General features: G+C 41.0%; 1 protein-coding gene across 4 annotated transcripts in view; it reads left to right on the plus strand.

Annotated features, from left to right (window-relative positions):
• Window positions 1-20836, plus strand: part of LOC143150862 (inositol 1,4,5-trisphosphate receptor-like) — a 59959-nt gene that overhangs the window by 13580 nt on the left and 25543 nt on the right. For all 4 annotated transcript variants that reach the window (XM_076319397.1, XM_076319401.1, XM_076319398.1 and 1 more), the window contains exon 2: window positions 3831-4016. In XM_076319397.1, coding sequence (XP_076175512.1) covers window positions 3919-4016 — 98 coding nt within the window. In that variant the 5' untranslated portion in view covers window positions 3831-3918. The remainder of the gene's footprint in view (window positions 1-3830; window positions 4017-20836) is intronic.

A 20836-nucleotide genomic window follows, 5' to 3' on the forward strand; every position in this document is an offset into this window, starting at 1 on the left:
GTCAAAAATCAAGGCAAGCCTCGGTCTCCCGATCAGAAGAACACAGCTATTAAAATCGTGCTTTCGATTGGTATCTAGTTGACTCTGTTTCACGAATTAAACAATCGACTCCAGTTGTTCGTAAAATCGAGGTTTGATCAATTTTCGAGTCGTTCGATCGCAGAACGTTACGTTTCATCCCTCTGGTAACTAATTATGATTTGTTCAGGCTCGGTGTTAAGCTTCTTACGTATACAACGCGAAACCCTTCGCTTCTCGAACAGATACGTTCTTTAATATATATAGAATAAAATATTTCATTTACGGATGCGCAAGTGCACCGCTCCGTGTTCGATAGTCCCACGAAAGACACGTCAATCCGACACAGTGATCGTTCAGCGTTTATTGTCCCTGTCCGCCTCTATCACTGGACAGCTTCATCCGGCAATTTGTAGCCGTATTGTCGAGCAATTAAATCTTCTTCATTCGTAGCTGCGGCCCGACACTTCTCCATGGCCGCTTACGAGAAACACGACGATCCCACTTGATTGACGATGCAACGCGAACACTTTTTTCCCTCGTGTCGAAAGTATCTCGTCATTTACTATTATTCAGTATCGAAGTCAACGGAACCGCTGCAAATTCAGCGGTATATTTTTCCGTTCGACGTTGAAACCTACCAGAGAGGTAAAACACGAGGAGGATTTTTGATAAATAAATTACATTGAGCATGTAGCGTACAGTGACTCGATTCACCAGTATCAAAAAAGATTCAGTTTAATAAATGAATATGTTCGATGTTGAATTACGATCGAAGAAATATCTCCTTCTTATAAAGAGATTCATAAATCTAAATGTTGAACAATAGTCGATAAGAATAGTTTCGATTTATTTCTTCGAAATATCGCGATCCAAGGAAACGTTGAAAATAGTTCGATATCTAACCTTGTCTCATCCGAAGAAAATTCTACGAAGAGAGCCGAACGTTGTACCGATAAATCAATTTTCAATATACCAAGCTTCCCTCTACGTGGTGCATTTCTCGAATGAAAAGCAATTTACTTGTAGAATTTATCCGTGTCGGATCGAAAAATTGTGGACAAAAATCTTCTCATCGAACGAGTATTTTTAAATGGTATTATAAAAGTGGTTACGGTATTTTTACTTATTTCATTTTTACTGTACCTTTGTTCTTTCGGTTTAAACATTGTCCGAAGAAAATATTCTTCTTTCGTTGTATCGGTTGAACGCGGAATAATCGGTAGAAACAAGTTCGATTTGTTTTCGAGAAATACGAGAATTGAAAAAAATATGAAAAATGGTTCAATTTACGACCTCGCTCCACCGGAAGAAGACTTTAAAAAGAAACCCGAAACGTCGCGCCGATAAATCGATTGTTCGACATACCAACCTACCGTCCGTTGAATAACGTTTCTCGAACGAGAGGAACAATTAATTCGTAAAAGTTATTTTTCATAGCGTGAAACTCGCCCAAATTTTGTCTCCAAATTTCTCCCAATAACTCGACATTTTAGGTGACGTGGGTAGCGGAATATATTTAAACCGCCGCGTCAGTTTTCTGTATTAAAGGATGACCTCGACATTTGTTTAAACTGTTGCGCGAAAACTGGAAATATTCGATAATTCGTCATTGTGTAACATTACCAACGACAGTGATTTTATTTAAACGTTTACCAGTATCGGGATACTTGTAAAGCATTACATTCCTCGTGAGAGCTTTAATGAAATGTTTCAAGTTTGGAGCCATAACCACCAAAGCACTCAACGCGTTAACTCTAGTAATACTATGGTCTCGTGGGAGAGACCACGCCTCAGTTCGAACGGATTCATAGTTCGACTTTACTTGCATAAATATTTCGAATAAAACTTCCATTATCTCGTCGTACTTTTCTGAATTTTTACGGAAAGTCGTACCCGTGTTATAATTGATGGGTTTTTTGGGGTCTTTTCGGACCCAAAGGAATCTTTGTATTTAATTTGCCTTTACTTGCATAAATATTTCGAATAAAACTTCCATTATCTCGTCGTACTTTCCTTAATTTTTACGGAAAGTTGTACCGGTGTTATAATTGATGGGGTTTTTCTGGGTCTTTTCGGACTCAGAGGAATCTTTGTGTTTAATTTGCCCTTACTTGCATAAATATTTCGAATATAAATTCCATTAACTCGTAACTTTCTTAATTTCTACGGAAAGTTGTACCGGTGTTATAATTGACGCGGTTTCTCTGGGTCCGAAAAGACCCAGAGAAACCTTTGCATTTAATTTTCCCTTACTCGCATAAGTATTTCGAATAAAAATTCCATTATCTCCTCTTACCTTTCTTAATTTCTACGGAAAATCGTATCGGTGGTACAACTGACGGGGTCTTTTCAGACCCAGAATGACCTGTACATTTAATATTCCCTTGCACAGATATTTCGAATAGAAACTCTACCATCTTCATAACTTCCACGAAAAGTCTAACCAGCGATACAATCGAGCGTTGTAAAAGTCTCTCTGGGTCCTAAGAGACCCATATTTCATCCAAACCATCGATCGAGAGGACAAGAGCCTGGAAACGTTCGATCCTCTTTTATATTTCACAGATCCCTTGAACAAAGCTCTCAGAAAAAGAATGTTACGAAACAGTGAACAATGTTAGCAGAATAAACGCGACAAAATCGCGCGATTCGTGTGCTGTGTTTTTTCGATCCTTCGATACGGAACTACTTTCAGTTTTTTTTTTTCTTTTCTCGAAAGACAGGAAATACAACCGGTGAGAGCCAATTTCCTTCGCGGTATCGTTTTCGGTGGGTTATTCGCGCCGGTGGTTGGGAAAAGATGGCAATTTCCATTGTAAAATCGAGTTTAGAGCGACGATTCGTTCCGTGACGAAACACTGGCTACCCGGTGACGCGAAAATCCACGCTGAAATTGGCCCGATGGGCGTAATTACGGCCGGGATGCGTTTTGTAATTGAAAGTGACTCGGGCACGCTTAATCTGTCACGTTTATTCGTAGGTGGGGGTAAACACGATTTACCTTTCGGTTGGCTGGCTGTTTATGGATCGTTTCACGGTTAGCCGACTCGTCGACGATCAACCTGGCGTAACGCGTCGCGCAAACGAGCATTTAGAACGATCCGATTGGTTTCGAATTGACTTTTTCCGTGGCCAGATATACGCCGTTTCTTTATCGATCGGGACACGCGCCACACGCGTGAACGAACGCGGATTGCGTAGTTTCGCAGCGGAGAAATTTCGTTCAATTGATAAGACCGAAGTCTTCGACACTCGAGAATAATCAGGGATCGCAGGCGTACACGCGCGAGGATCCCTCGACGATCGTCGCGCGAACGCTTTCCGAACGGTGTATCTCGAACAGAAATACGAACAGTATACACGTATCAAAGGAAAATAATTCGCGAAACGAGGGAAAAAATTGTTTCATATATCGTGGAACGCGCTCGAGTCCACCTACACGTACGTGTATTTAACCGAGTCGTTTCGGTATATCGGTAGAACGGCTCGAACTTTCGAACGCGCAAGATCAATAATCAAACGTCCACAGGTTGGATCGGGATGAATGGTATCGTTTCGAAAGGTCGACGTAATATCGTCGACAAGCAAATAAAAGTACGAACGTGCACAAAGGTGGCCGGTAAGTTGAAAACAAGGTCGAACAGATTATACGTAGACACGGGTTCGCGCGAACATTCTTCTATCGCTCTCGAGCACCGAAGCTATCTCTGAAGCGAGTCCTATTAGTGGACAAATAGAGTCGCACAGTTTATCTCGCGCAAACTGTGTTCGGTTTCCGCGGGTATTAACGATCGTTTCTCCCTCCGTAGGTGTAGCCATGAATAATTCACTCGGCTAAAAGGCAGAATAGCTCCGACTTTGAGGCACCGAGAAGACTCGTGGAACAACAGCGTCAAGATGGGCGAGATCCCCGGCTCGGCGAGCTTCCTCCACCTGGGCGACATCGTCAGCCTCTACGCGGAGGGAAGCGTCTCGGGATTTCTTTCTACCCTCGGGTAAGTTGAATATTCATTAAATCTCTCCAACTGGTTACCTTTACGTCTCCATCGTCGTGAACTTAACCGCGCGGAAACTCGGTTGTTCCGCGACTACGAACCCCGGGAAAAAGAACTCCTCGGACCATTTCGCAATCACGAAACGAGCTCCTCGTGATTCTTAAATTCTCTCTCTCTCTCTCTTTTGCGAGGAACTCGTGAAAATGTACTATGAAAAAGCTGGTCCGACCGTGCTCACCGTAATCGCGCGATATTTATCGCATCGTTCGGAAAGTCGTTTCGTTTGTTTTTTTCTTTCCGTGGAAATCAAACACGATTTTTTTTAGAGCGTATAAATATTTTATTGAATTATATTCTACATTTTGGAGAACGAATTTACTTTCCGAACGACCCGATAGGAGCCTTGTGTGGAAATATTATTGTCGTTTATTTATTCTGTTTCCGTATACGCTGTATATTTTATACAATTGTATTTGACGTGTATATATATATTTGAAAACCTTCTCGGGGGAAAAATATGTCATTGTTTGGGCGATAACGATACAAACACGATAAACGTTCTCAAGAGTGTAACATCCTTGAAATATTTCGGAGTGTCAAGATGTTTACACGAATCGGTTATTTGTCATTCGATACGTACCAAACGAACGACAACAATTTTTTCTCAGCCTTTAAATAACTCGGTTGTCGATAATTCGCGGCAAGAGTGGAAACATCGGATCTAAAATAGACACGGTGACGTTGGCGATGAAGTTTTTTTTTCTAAAAGATGCGCGTTACGTTTTCGAAGTAAATTTTCTCAATAAATTTTCCATTCTTGTACATCGACACGATGACTGGGCCATCTATAGTCAAACATTCAAACGTCGTTGATTCGTTTCTTGGTAATTCAAGTACACGATGAATCACAATTGAAAAAAGAAATGAATGAAACTTACCGATCAAATTTAAGAAGGTAAAAAATACTATCAATTACGATCAGAAGAGAAGATAAATCGTATTTGATTCGTTTCTTAGTAATTCAAGTACACGATGAATCACAATTGAAACAAAAAAAATGAATACAACTTACCGATCAAATTTAAGAAGGTAAAAGATACTATCAATCACGATTAGAAGAAAAGATAAATCCTATTATTAATTGTAACGTAAAAAAAAAAGAGTAGAACGCATTGTTATAATGTAAAGAGAAAAGTAATACGTACAATCCTCTACAAAAAAAAAAGCTCCAATCTCTCGACGTTGCAATGCCAAGCGAAACGTAATATTCGAAATGTTCCGTAATCGTTCAAAGTGGCAATTTTCTAAAAAGCACGCGATTAATTGGGACACGCAGCTCGTACCTTTTTCTTTTTTTTCTTTTTTTTTTTTTATTAATTCGACTCGTTTAGATTCGAATCGTTCCTCCGGGGATTCAAGTTCCTTCCCATACGTGTCGGTATCGGGTTCGATCTCTCGACGTTTATCTCGTTGTTTGCGTTTCGCGGCGATCCATCTGCCTGTCAAGTTCACGCGGAAGGTAAAGATTTTCCATTCTTTGCGACGAGCACACGTATAATCCTAATGCGTCTATCGCGTTTTCAACTGTTTTCCATAATCCCTCTCGGATGATTAGATATTCAGCGCAAACACTGATATCTTCTCCTTTGAAATCTTTCGGCGTGTTGTTCCCCCGCGCGGGTCTCGCTCGCGCGATCGCGAGCGTTTTCGAGACCTGCATTTTACGACTCTTGAATTTGTTTGTTTAAAATTCAGCGAACTTCCAACGAACGAAAAGTTTCCCGAGTACCGAGTTTTCTTCTCGTCGAAAATTCCAACTCGGAGAGACCGCGGTCTCCGAGGAAACGTTCATTTTTTTTCTCCTCTTCTTCTTCTTCTTCTTCTTCTTTTTTCGTTTTTTTTTGTTTCTTCCACCGCGTTCACCACGGCCGGGTTTATCAGAATAGCAATTATGCGCAATTTCTACTTCTCCGGGACCGGTTCCGTGCAAAAGGCTCAGTTGGCCGCGTGCATTAGCGACAGGTGTTTGCATACGTAATCCTGGTCTTAGAGAGCGCCACACCGGCGAAGGAAAACACACAACGAATTAATGTAAACGATATATTCGTCCGTTACGTCGCGTTATGGTGTACCAGAGCAGCCAAGAACGCGTATTATCGTTGGAAAGTTTAAACACACCGATTCGGGCGAAAGATATTCCGTATAAACCGTTACTTTACCGAATAATGGGTAATATTCACCAGTCTGCGGATATTTTCTATTTAATAATTTACGTGATAGATTATATTCGAGAAAAATGTGTACAGATAGGGCATAAATAATCGTCCTCTTCTTGTACAAATTCTACTCGCTAGATTCATTTATCCTTTCGTAATTGATTTTTCAAAAATTTGTCCATGTCGATTTCCAGGTGTCTATGGAAAGTTTAAACGCACCGGTTCGAGTGATAAATATTCCGTATAAATTGTTACTTTACCGAATAATGGGTAATATTCACCAGTCTGCGGGTATTTTCTATTGAATAATTTGCGTGATAGATTATATTCGAGAAAAATGTGTACAGGTAGGGCAGAAATATCGATCGTCATCTTCTTGTACGAATTCTACTCGCTAGATTCATTTATCCTTTCGTAATTGATTTTGCAAAATTTTGTCCATGTCGATTTCCAGGTGTCTATGAAAAGTTCAAACGCACCGGTTCGAGTGAAAAATATTCTGTACAATCCGTTAGGTTACCGTGGAATAGATAATTTCACAAGTCTGGCTATTTTTCAAGTAATAAATTACACTCGAGGAAAATATCCACCGATACGCCGCAAATATTGATCGTCACCTTCTCGTACAAATTTTACATATTAAATTAATTTACCCGCGTCTCCATCGCAAACATCGGTCGGTTTTTATCGTAAAAATAATTCCTCGAACGTCGATTTCGACGTATCCCAGTCGAAGATTTCGAATGTTGCGATTCCGGAGTAAATCGTACGGTCGATTTTCTTGAATTTTCGTTCACTTTTATTCGAACCGGTCTGTATCAATCGGTTCGAACTCGCTTCAACGAGATCACGCGATCAGTATATTCGCGTAGTATGAAAAACAAACGCGTTTAAATACGCGTGGACTTGTGAAATGACCCGATGCAACAACCTCTTCGTCGCCGCGCACCTTTCTCTTCGATTACTATTATTATCCTTTCGACACACTCGGTTTCGTGTAACTCCATCGGCACGTTGCGTCCCATTCATCGATCGATGTGTTTCTCTCCCACTTGTGCAGCGATAAATTCCGCAAATAGCCTTCGATTTTCAATTATGCTTTTCCTCGTTGCTCCGTGTACTCGAACATTGATAGATGCACGCCTCGATACTTTCGCGCGAATCTTGTTCGTTGTATCACATTAACCGGCGGAAGGGACGATCGTTTGTTAACATCGAGCGAAATTTTCAAAGCTATTCATTTCCCGCGAAGGTCAATTCGTTCACCAAGAGTTCGACCTGCCTGTAAACGCGTAACGACGATTTACTCATGAGAGAAGATACAATTTCGTATAATTGCATTTTATTTCCATTTTTTCTATTTCCAGAGAAATTTTTTTAATTTCCATTCAACGTACGAGCGTCTCGTTGTTGTTACCCCGATAAATGCACGATGCAACTATCGAGGCTCTACTTGGTACCGGAAACGTCCCTCTACGGTACAGTCTATCGCGACAGAGAGTCTATTAGAAGCGATCGGAGCATTGGACGTGTTTAATCGAGTATCAATATCTCATTAGTCGATAACCGTATTGCGTATGAACATTCCATCGACCAGCACTGCTTTGTCTCGAAATGTCTCTCGATCGAATTCGACCCAGAAATATCTAGCGTTTTCTAGTTTCGTTGCACGGTCCTGCGTTGAGCAATAATAGTACAGGGCGCACGCTTCGTTTCGTAATTGTAGGAAACTGAACCGAGTAGGTGTCGACTTGGTTAATACTTATCGTAACAATAGCATCGATTGCGTAACAAATGTCGAGAAGCCGTTGAATTAATATTGATCGCAAAGTGTAAGTGGGCAATTGTTACGTTGCTTGTACATAAGCGCGTAACAGTGCTGTAAAAGCGAGTAGCGAGTTCAAGTGTCGTACTTAAGGAGAGATTACCGATAGATGTACCTTCTTTCGACGAAAAGTTGAAGAATCGCGAACCAGGGACTTCGACGAACGTTATTTCCCGACGTTTCAACGTAACCTGTGAATTTTTTTTCCGCGTAATAAATATTTTCGGCGCTCTAAGCTGTTATGCATCCGCTGTCCAAGCAAAGGTGTTTTTACTGTCGACACGATTGGCGCCGTTCCACAGATAGGAAACAGATGAAACAAACACATTAAAGTATATGGGCGCGGACCCACGGACCCTACCTAAAAATATAATTGAACAAAACGGATTTGAAGAAAAGAATGTCGATGTTTCACTAGAGCGTTCGGATAATGGAATTATTCCACACTGTGGGTGTATCCGTAACGGAGTTCGGATAGAAGAGAACCTACTTATGGAAATTTAGAAAACGAATTTCGATATTTTACCGAACAATTTGAATAGTGGAATATTTCATATTGTGTACCATAACGGAGTACCTGAATAGTAGAATTATTTCATATTATAATAGTAGAGTACTCGGATAGTGGAATACTCAAATAACCCGAGTTCGAATGAAGGAGATCCTACTTGCAGGATTGTAATTGAAAAGAAAACAATTTCGATGTTTTAATAATATTTCGTATTATTTACTACAATGTAAGTATCTAGATAGTAGGATCATTCCATATTATATACCACAACAGAGTAGATAGCGTAACTTTCTATAAAATCCCTCTTGTGAGTTTTCCACAAATCGATGCACAAAAATCATCGAAAATATTTACTCAGAAATTTTCCGGAAAATTCTCGAAGAGAAGAGGTGTTTTCTCCACCGTGTTCGAATTATTTCGTAGAATCGTTCCATATTATACACCACAACAAAGCAGATAGCGTAACTTTGGATGAAAGAGATCCCTCTTGTGAGTTTTCCACAAATCGATGCAAAAGAATCATCGAAAATATTTACCCAGAAATTTTCCGGAAAATTCTCGAATCGAGAAGAAGTGTTTCCCCACCGTGGTCGAATTATTTCGTAGAATCGTTTCATATTATACACCACAACAAAGCAAATAGCGTAACTTTGGATAAGAGAGATCTCTCCTGTTAGTGTTCTACAAATCGATGCACAAAAATCATCGAAAATATTTACCCAGAAATTTTCCGGAAAATTCTCGGAGAGAGAAGAAGTGTTCCCCCACCGTGGTCGAATTATTTCGTAGAATCGTTTCATATTATATACCAGAACAAAGCAAATAGCGTAACTTTGGATAAGAGAGATCCCTCCTGTTAGTGTTCTACAAATCGATGCACAAAAATCATCGAAAATATTTACCCAGAAATATTCCGGAAAATTCTCCAAGAGAAGAAGTGTTCCCCCACCGTGGTCGAATTATTTTCGTCGACGTTAACGAACGTCGTTATCGCGGATTTCTCTCGTGCGATATTTCTCGGGAAGTGCGAACGACGTTGACGAACTCCAACTTTTCTAATCGATCGTACGGTATTAACGACATATAGACGTGGCCGTGTTTTCGTCGCGTTTCGAAACCTGAGTTCGTTGAAACGTTCGTCGACACGACGTCTTCGGGAAAGTTTATTAATCGGCTTATGAATAAATCCCGACCTGCCCACGGCACCTGTTTCCGTTGAATATATATATATATATATATATATATATATATATATATATATATATATATATATATTCACCTCGCCTCCCCCCTGGCGACTCTAACGTCGCGTTTGCTATTCTTTGCGCGCTTGTATTATCCGCGCGCTGATGGTTTCAGGCGACAACGTAAAGATAGGACGTCGATATGGGCAGGTAATAAGGCGATCTCTTTGTAATCGTGCCCGTCTATCGTGTACTCGACTGCGCAGACGTTTCAAAGGGTATCTGCTATTGACGTTAACGAGAGTATTTTTAAGCCATTATCGGTGAATGCATCGAGTAAAATAATCTATCGGTAAATAGAAACGCTTTTCTCGAAACGAGCGAAAAAAAGAAAGAAGAAGGAAAAGAAGAAAAATCGTCGCGTTGTTCGCGCGTCGCTATCGAAAGCTCTATGGGCGCTAGAGCTCCGTGTAATTCGAGTCCTTTGCTATTTCAATGTTCTGTTACACCGTGAGAGAGAGAGAGAGAGGAGAATGTGTGTACGTGTGTGTGTGTTTCCTCGTGCGATATCCTGCTCCCTACAACGGTCGAAATCAATTCCGATCGTCACGAGTCGACGTGAAACCGAGAGTGCACGCGCTCCGGACACTATACTGACGTCAAAGCGGAAACGCGGAGTTATTAACTGTACAAACAAAACGTGAAATGATTCATACGTTGGAAAGTGGCGAGATCGCGCCGTAATAAAATTAGCAAAAATATACGGTAACCGAGAAGCTACCAACGATTGCGTTAAACTCGTCGTCGAGGACTTTTCGAGCAATCCGGGGATTTGGGAAAATAAATGCAATTTCACTGGGTCGAGTACGTTTAAGAAATATGTACAGATACGTAAGATCGCTGGGTTATTTGTAGAATGTTTCTGTGATCGAATATTTGAACAATTTAAATTCGAATATTTCACTCGTCGGTGAAGTGTCCAGATACTCGTAGCGTTCGAATAGTGTAACGTGGTCTGTATCGAGTTTTTTTAATTAAATACAAATTTAATTCTCTCAACGATATTCTACACAATACTCTCATTTCGACGACGGTATTCTAACGCTTTTTTCCTGGTCGATACATTTAATTTTCACCGTTTCAAGGTACGAGACGGTTCCATACGACCGAAAATATTCGAGTAAGGAAATTCAAATACTCGAATGTTCGAATGCTCGTTCGTAGTATTAAACTGTAGAGTGTTAAATTGCTCGAACGCTCCTGGCTCAACTCGAGCCGCCCAGCTGAGCATACTCCGCGAACGTGCGATTTTAATTTTCTTTTTCTTTGTACTATTCTCGTTGGAGGTAAATGGTGAAATCGTGCGCAACGATAAAGGTGATAGGGAGAATTTATCGTCAAGCGAAGGAGGTAAAAGACATTAGGAGAACCAGTCGTCGCAGTAATCGCGTGTCGCTTCGTTATTAATCCCCGTCGTCGCACAGACTGTCGAGCATCGAGTAACAAATTAAAAATTACAAAAAAGAAAAAAAAGAAAAAGAAAAAACTAAACGCTTCTTCACTTGCAAATGCTCAAGTACAGTTAAATTCAATCTAAACGCGCATCTGCGTTGAAATTGCAACCGAGAAATGCAGCTACGCGTCTCTAAAATTAATAACGAATCCTCCCGTTTCTCTCCCGTCGCAAATTACAAATTTACGATTCCGCGAAATCTTTCTTTACTCCTTTCGTTCGTGAACTCGACGAGAAAAGAGCCGAATGTTTAATCACCTTTAAACACTGTTAAATTTAATTTCACCGCGTAACTGTGCTCCAATTGCAACCGAGGAATGCAGTTACGGTACAAAAGTCTCTCTCGAATTAATAACGAATCCTTTCGATTCTCTCGCATCGCAAATTACAAATTTACGTTTCCTCGAATCGCTCCGTTGCTTCGTCCGTTGGTCGATTCAACGAGAAACCCTAAAAAATCGCGGTGAAAAGATTCTCCTCCGATTCGTTCGCGTTCGGGGTTTTTTCAATTCTTTTTTTTCTTTCGTTTTTTTTCGGAAAGCAGTCGGTTCGTCGAACCTTTCAAAGGAAAATTGAATTGACTTTGTCACGCTTCGCGCTAAGAGCGATTAATTGCAAAGCCTCCCATTTGGTTCGCTCGACCACTCGAAAAATAGGTCAGGCACACTTTGCCCACTTCGGTAGCATTCGCCGGGCATGAATGGCCTCTTAAATAAGATCTCGATGATCGAATCTCGTTCTCTTCACGGCGGCGGCTGTTCCGTTGACGTAAGTCACGGTATTATCTTTCCACGTAGCGTTCGCCGAAGATAAAGTACTCCAATTTGAGTAGCAACGACAATGTGAGCGCGCGCATGACTTACCAAACGACACCGCGGCGAACGGTTGCGCGATATTTCGGAACGTATCTTCCACGTGCGGCTCGAAGTGTTCTAAATTTGTTTATGCGATCAGATTTTACTTATTATAACCACGGGGTGCCATCCCGAGTTTACTTTTACTACGTCTTGTAACGTGGCCCACGTTCCAAGAGCGATGACTCTGATCCGACCGTCGAAATCGGTCAGCTTCGAAAAACGTGGCAAGTCTCACCCCTAACAGGATGTGCGGGGTTTGTTGTTGTTGCTCTTCACTGCGCGCAGAATTGCTGATTCATTTCATTTTAACCGTAACCACGAACCGTGTACATTTTGTAGTTTTCATTTCTTAATCGAGTTTTCACGCACAATATCACCCGACGTCCAATCACTATGCAAATCATCGTTCGACACCCGTGAGGATGCACGACTTATCTCGAGGTCCTGTTCGGTCCTTCGTTCAGCCACGAAAGCGAAATAATCTCGGATAGTATCCCAGTGCACGCACCTATTGCACCACGAATATTTATACTCTGCATTTGTTATCAACTTGTACGAGATTTTACGCTTACTCTGCAAATTTAAGGATATTAACAGGTTTGCGAACTTATCGACCGAACGCAAGCGAGACCAAAGACGAACCGAAGCAAAGGAGGCCACTTCGTAGCGTTCACTTCAATCTTCTCTCTAGAGAGATCTCGTCAACGCATTAACAATTTACAGACACTCCGTACGTTCAGGTGAACTCCCCGAATTCGATTTAGACCGTAGAAATTAAATAAACCGAAGATTGCGATATCGAGAAACGTTCCATCGGGTTGAGCTCACTGGGTCTACGGACACGAATTTCGTTATTCAATTTTCATTTAACAATTTCTACGTAAACACTGATTACGCCGTGTTACTATAGTATACGCAAAAATAACGATAACGGATATTTATATTGTCAATTTAAATTACATTCCGTCAAGACCAAGGATCTGTCCGGATACTTTCGAGGGGTAGTGTATATAAACATACATGTTATAAATCATAAAAATTACGAGTATTTCGAGCATCCTTTAATCGAATCATTCTTTTCCTTTCCTTCGATCACTTCCCCGAGGTGTATAATTAATCGAGTAAGCGAGATCGAATATCGAAACGAGATTCCATTCGAAACTTATGCCGGTATCCGAAAATTTTAATTCGTCGAATTTCTTGGCTATGATGTCACGATTCTAGAAAAACGTGATATTTCGAAAAGGACGAAGGAAGGGGAAATTACGAGGGGAATTTTACAAAGATTGTTTTTGTTCAAGTATGAGTAAATTTATCGTCGTTAGAACACGATATTTTAGAAACGAACATTTGAGCCTGAGAGAGGTAAATCTGAATATTGGAACAAGTAGTCGTAGTAACAGCTGACGCGGTAGTAGCAGTAGTAGCAGTAGTAGTAGTTTTAGTAACTTTAGAAGTAGTTGTAGCAATGATACCAGTGCAATACTAGTAGCGCTAGCAATATTCGCAACAGTAACAATAGTATCGTTAGCAGCAGTAGACTGGTACCAGAAGCGGCAGTAGTTTCGTAGCTACTACAAAAAGGAAGTAACTATATTCTACAAAGAATAACTATTCTTTCCAAAAGGTTAGGGTATGGTACCGGCACTCATCGTGGAGATTTGTTTCTTCTTCGTCGTTCGATAATCATTTCCTTTTTGCTTCGATTTTGCGAAGCATCGAGGAAAATTTGCAAAATATCAGAATACTTGCGTTCTCGCAACCAAGTGACTATATTTTACAAATTATTATTATTTCCAAAGGAATGGGGTATGAGAACGACATTCAACGACGAGATTCGTCTCTTTTCTTCGTCGTTCGATAATATATCCTTTCTACTTGGACTTTGCGAAGCGTCGAGGAAAATTAACGAAATATTAGAATATTTACGTTCTCGCAACCAAGTGACTATACTTTACAAAGAATAACTATTCTTTCCAAAAGGTTAGGGTGCGGTACCGGCACTCATCGTGGAGATTCGTTTCTTCTTCATCGTTCGATAATCATTTCCTTTTTGCTTCGATTTTGCGAAACGTCAAGAAAAATTTGCGAAATATCAAAATACTTGCGTTCTCGCAACCAAGTGACTGTATTTTACAAATAATTATTATTATTTCCAAAGGAATGGGGCGTGGTAACGACATACAACGACGAGATTCGTCTCTTTTCTTCGTCGTTCGATGATGTATCCTTTTTACATGGACTTCGGGACAGGTTGGAGAAATTCGTGAAATATTCGAATAGTCGAACCGACGTCCTCGTAACGTCAACTACGTAGCCTTTATTTTCGTCGTGTCCCTCGCGAGGGACGTCCAACTTCCAAAGTTCGCGGAACGAGGCATCGTATCGCGGCCTCCGGGGACCCATACTCGGAATGCACGAGAATGTGTAATATAGCAAACGGCAAGACATAATTTGTGCCGGTACCAGCTCGTGAAACTAAATCTCCGGCCCGGTGAACGGAGTATCCACTAATTCCTGTTCTCCGGCTGCATCCCGATTGCACTGGCGCTTGTCACTCCCCGTAACAGTGCGCTGACTGCTGCACCAGCGGCACGGTATATACAGCTGCGCATGAAAGGGATGTAATTAATGCTCGTAACAACGTCCTGGGTTGCACGATATCGAACACGTTGCGAAATTCACGCGACTTTACGGCGTGCCGACGCACCTCGTCTTCGACGAATCGTTCAGGTAACTTTCGACTCTTGTAACAAAGAACGACAAGAACAATAAGGACACGGTGCAACGAACGCGACGAATCGATCGATCGATTCGTTTCTTCGACGAGATTTTTCGAGCGCGTCAAACTATTCGACAGTTTATCGGTGTAATTAACGAGATTAGATTGCCACCAATACGTCAATGTCGAGTTACTTCTAACGCAAAGTTAGCTCCTCGAACGTGGAACTTTTTTTTCTCTCTCTCTCTCTCTCTTTTATTATTTTTTTTTTTTGCTCTTCCCTTTCGTTCATGCGCCGTTCCGCAACGTGAACATTAATAACTAACCATTCTGCGAAGTTATTAATAAAATTATCGAGGGCGTGCGACGTTGATTTATTGATCATCGGAAAACGTGCCGGTACGTGTTGCGGTGTAAAGTGTACTTGATTCCACAGGGTATCGGAGAAACGCGTGGTTCTCGCATAATATTTCGTTATCCGTGGCGTCTCCTCGAGCTGTGAATGCGATTTTCAACGTTGCAGGCTTTCGTTCCAACGATCTTTGTCATTTTCAACGCGTTCACTTCTATCTTGGTTTTCTATATACAAAGGTGTCCTGATATTCGATACGACATTTATTCGAACTGTAACGCGAAACGTAGAAACATTCGATAGTTTATTGGTGCATTTATTACTTTTTCAAACGTCGACGATGTCTTCAAGTTATAGGTCGCAGCTTCCTTTGCAACGATCTTTGTCATTTTCAACGCGTTCACTTCTATCTTGGTTTTCTATATACAAAGGTGTCCTGATGTTCGATACGATATTTGTTCAAACTGTAACGCGAAACGTAGAAACATTCGATAGTTTATCGGTGCATTTATTACTTTTTCAAACGTCGACGATGTCTCTAAGTTATAGATCGCAGCTTCCTTTGCAACGATCTTTGTAATTTTCAACACGTTGACTTTCACGTTCGTGTTTTCCATATTTAAAGGTGTCCTGACATCCAATACATTTCTTCAAACTGTAACGCGAAAGTAGAAATATTAGATAGTTTATCGGTGCATTTATTACTTTTTCAAACGTCGACGATGTCTCCAAGTTATAGATCGCAGCTTCCTTTGCAACGATCTTTGTAATTTTCAACACGTTGATTTTCACGTTTGTTTTCCATATTTAAAGGTGTCCCGATATCCAATACGATATCTGTTCAAACTATGGCTAGCAAAGTACATTAATTACTTCTTTTTTCAACGTCGACTCTCGAATAAGTGAAAACAAATACGACACGAGTTTACTATATATTGGACCCGATACTGTCGCTTGGTAATTAGAAAATATACACAAAGTAAATATTCCAAATCCATTCCAAAAAATCGGAAACATTCTCTTCGGACCACGATTCGATTCTCAAACCCGAAAATACATTACGAAACATCGATAATCATCCTCGAAGATTAGTAAATCGATCGATTGATTCATCTCGATGTAGGACTGGATTGTTTAAAAAATCGAATCGTCACGATGGATTCCTCCATGTCACCAAGGAGCCATGTTTCTAAATGCGGTAACGTAGAAACTATGCAGGAATTGATCGTATCTCGCCCTAATTTCTAACGCCTAATATAGCAACTACCATCGTCAATAACAGTACTGCCCCCGTGCAATCATGGCTGTACACAATATGGTGGAGATGACGTCACCGGAGCCAAGCTATATCGGTTTCCGTAGATCGCACCGACCTTTAATGATTTTTCGAACAACTACGGGTACATCGAGGCAAACAGGGATCGTATTTTCGATACGTAACGTACGAAGGGTTACGAACCGACCGCGATACTTTCAGCTTGGTGAATTCGGTTCAAACAACAATATTTTGCCAAACGAAGCGGAACAACCCTCGAAACGACCTCTTTTCTCACCCGTATTTACTTCGTCGCGTAACCGTCGGCATTCGTCGCGCATCATTGTCCAGGACGAACGAGTTTCAAGCTTCGCGAAAGAATACTTCGTCCCCTGAAGAAAGGTACGTACCTTTAAAAGGGAAACAGAGAAATTTAACAGCTGCCACCCAGAAACAAACAGTCAAACGCGAGTTCACGTTCGAAGATCTCGAACAATAAATTTGTCGCGCGAAACTTCAAACGTGTCTCATCTGCGCGATGATTCTCTCGATTTTCAATATTTTGTTTTCTTCGCGAAGTTTGGTGTACACGTGAGTTCATCTATCGTCCATCCGTCATTCCGATTTTTTTTAATCTTTCGAGTTTTTCATTCACCGACAGAGGAGCAAATTTTTAGGCAAAATGTCCAATTTTCTCACGGTTTTCAAAATTGATCTCGATGGTAGCCAAAGGCGATAGAATTTGTTAAGATTCCATTCTCTAATTTTCCAATTGGATTAGAAACGGAAGCAAAGCTGCGCGTCTCTCGGCGCGCAAGTACAGAAATTAATTCGTCGAGAAATCGCGAGATTTTTTTTTTTTTTAAATAATCTACGATACATCCCCCTTCCAATGGAACAGAGATACAATTAATTCACGGAGCAATTTCGCTCGAATATTTTCTCGAAACGTTGTTTCACCGATGCAAAGCTGCGTAGCTCCATAATCGGATCACGTCGTTCTTCGACAAGAACCGAGAACGTTTCGAAAACACAAAAGGGAAATTTTTCTGTAACTCGAGAACCAGGTCTCGTGCGTCACGAGCTACCAAAGTGGATAATACGAAATCGGATCCCATCGTCTTGTTCTCGTGCAATAAGAACCACCAGACTTGTCCTCTCTCCTCGAAAATCGTCCTAAACCGTGTTTCACTCGACTGAAAATCACTAGGTGGATCTTCTTACGGGGAGAAAAGCGTGGAATTGAATCGCGACGACTTGGAACGATACGTCCATCGTTGGCACAAGTGTGTGGCAAGTGTGTGGCAAATGACGACGACACGTGGAAGAGCAAACATAGACGAAAAAATAAGTCCGTGTCAAGGTTTGCTCGCCGGTCGGTTTATCGAAACACTTCGTTCGAGTTCAATTTACGAAAGTGGAGTGGATCGACAATTACATTGTTTTTTTTTCTTTCTTTTCAATGCTACGGTTCGTTGATTTAATAAGAATGGAAATGAATCGGTTGTTTACCATTCAGGAAGCAAGTATGGCTTCCCGGGCAACTGGAAGCGCTTCTTGCTTCAGAAACGGGACAACCGATGAAACGACGTGGATATCAATGTCTCGAGACGGACGAAGAAATGGCACGTTTGATCTCGACCGTTCGAAATGAATTTTTATCCGAGTGTTCGATCATTGTGCTTCCATTCGTCGAACGATCCTCCGCGAAAATTTCGTCGCGCGTTGTCTGCATATGTCTTTCTTGTTCAGTGACCCGGCAACTTTGAGTTCCACGCTCCGATGAAACCGTGATCGCCCCTGATCGATTATAATAGGGTTATTGAAACCGATATTGCCAATCAAATATCGTCTTTATCCTCGCGCTGGGATATCCTGCAGATAATATTTATTAATTCATCGAACGCGACGCGAGTTTCACCGACTCTCGAACATCGATCGGGAACATTTTGTATCGTAAGCATTGTCGACGTTTCGTTTCTCGACTAGGTCGCACGCTCTCGAATATTGGTTATTTATACCGCGCGGTGGGAAAGTTTTGTTTTTCGACTCTGTGTTTATTGTAATTTACGCAAAAAAAAAATATATATATCTATTTATATATATATTTTCCCAGCGCTTCGTTCACGTCGAGGTACTGTTCGGTGGTAGAAATTGTGTCATTGTAAAAACGTTGAATAATGATGCATTTTGCGAACTAAGTTACAGAGGGTGCGAAGTCGTACAATGTTTCTAAGCCGCGGTTTTTTTCTATTGTTTAAAGCGACTAAGGTATTAAGATTTTTCCCGACACCCCGCGTATTTATTACAAACGTGCATTATAGTATATCAGCTAGGTGAGCGCCAAATATTGTGGCCGCTCAGGACCACTTCCTTGATACAACACACCTATGTACACTCTCCTCTAAAAGTATCGGGACACTCGAAGATAATAAAGTAAATCGGCAGAAAGTTGTTGCAAGAGATAAAATTGTCACCAAGTTTGTCACCCTGGACTATGAAAAATATATTCCTCGTAATAAAAATCTCACCACTTACGTACAGTAAAATAAAATTTCTTTTTCATCCAGATGTCTACCACATTTTTTAACCAATTTTAACATTCTCTTTCGTTGTTACATCGTTCTCTATTCGGTTCTATAACTAACATAATAAACAGAGATCCCAATAGAAACATTCGAGCCCTGTGTATTCGAAAAAGTGTTCTGCTTCTGAAACGAAATGCAATAAATGGATAATTGTACAAACAGCAAGTACTTATATCCTCGATATGTACTTTTGCTGATACGATAACATCGAATTAGTAAAAAGTAATTAAACTGGATCGATAATTACGTTTTACACGTAAACGAGGTGTCCCGATATATTTGAAGTAGAGTGTACCTCCTCTTTTATCAGTATTTAGCTCGTTCTCGAACGACAGATGCTTTCGAACTGTGAAAAAGTATCCAACGAAACGTATTCCGTTACCTTTCTCTTTCCCCTTCTCTTCCGGTCGAGTTAGACGTTAGAGTGGGGGGTTGTCTCTCGATGACCCTCGGCGGCCAAAACATTCGGCGCTCACCGGTCGCGATACTTGTTTACGTCGCCGCGCTTTACGATTTCTAACGAGAAGCTTCTTACGAATTTACGAGTACCGAGAGGGGTCCGCAACGAGCATTCGAAGTATAAGTTAACGTATTCCCTGCACCCGTTATTTTTATTCTTCGTTCGAGGCAAAAGTAGCCAACAGTGACTGCGTTGTCCGGCACACGTCGACTCGCGATGTAGTTAAAAGAGCTTACGTACGCGGATGAGAAAACCTAAACGCAATCTCGTTAGCGAACTTGGTATTCTATTAGTGACCGAAAACAAGCGATGTGGGCACTTACGGGACAGTTGATACCAACGAAAGGGTGTAATTGACCGTTCTGGAAACGCTTTTGGGTTTTCCTCGAACGACAAAAAGCTCAACCGACCATTTTTTTTTCTTTTTTTTTTCATTCACCGACAAACAATTTACCACTCCTATCTTATCGTTCGCCGATTGTCCAGCGTAATGTTCCGCCGTTTCTGAGCGACGTTAATTCCACGATCAATAGGCTACTCGGTTTCTGTCTGTCTGCATTGCAAACGAGCTTTTATCCTCGAAAAAAAAATAAAATTCGATCGTGTTTCCAGCACCCTTTCGAATCGATTTCCAGTCATCGACGTTCCATATGATAGAACATATCAGAATGGGGGGAGAGGGGATTCGTCATAGCGAAATGGAAAAATGTAATCGTACAGATTGCAGATAAACGGATCACAGCGTTGACGTGTATTAAGTAATCGTTCAATTAGAGATTATTAAAATTTTGTCGAATCGCGACTAATCGCTTGGATCTCGCGACAGAATGTTGTTACCGATACGATAAGATAGGGTGATCATAATTTTGTCACAGTAGGAACACTGTCCGAATTTAATCCAACATTTTTCATTTCAACGTATCAATCCCAAGGGTCGGATCCACATTTGTAGCAAATGTAAAGAGAGAACACTCTCCACGGGTTTAATAATTAAAGATTTAATTTTAATTTTTACGAACTGTCCGGAACTACCGTGACCCTTTTTACATTATTAACGTCCAGGTAGCATCGGTCGCGTAAGAATACGAGTTACGTAGATTACGCGGTCACGTGGGTGAAACGAACTATACCTTGGTCTAGAGTGAAATATATAGCAGTTTTATCCATGAATCTTCACTCCAGCGAAATGTGTATTTCGAAAAGGTTTGGAGCACTTTCGAGGAAACAAAGCTCGTGGGCTACGCCCTACGAGCTGCGGGTCACGAGTCACCGATATTAAAGTTGACCTATTTCTAATACCGTTTCGAACATTGTTTCGACTGGAGAAGAAATATCGG

The sequence above is a fragment of the Ptiloglossa arizonensis genome, chromosome 9, assembly GCF_051014685.1.
Source record: "Ptiloglossa arizonensis isolate GNS036 chromosome 9, iyPtiAriz1_principal, whole genome shotgun sequence".
NCBI classification, from domain to species: domain Eukaryota; kingdom Metazoa; phylum Arthropoda; class Insecta; order Hymenoptera; family Colletidae; genus Ptiloglossa; species Ptiloglossa arizonensis.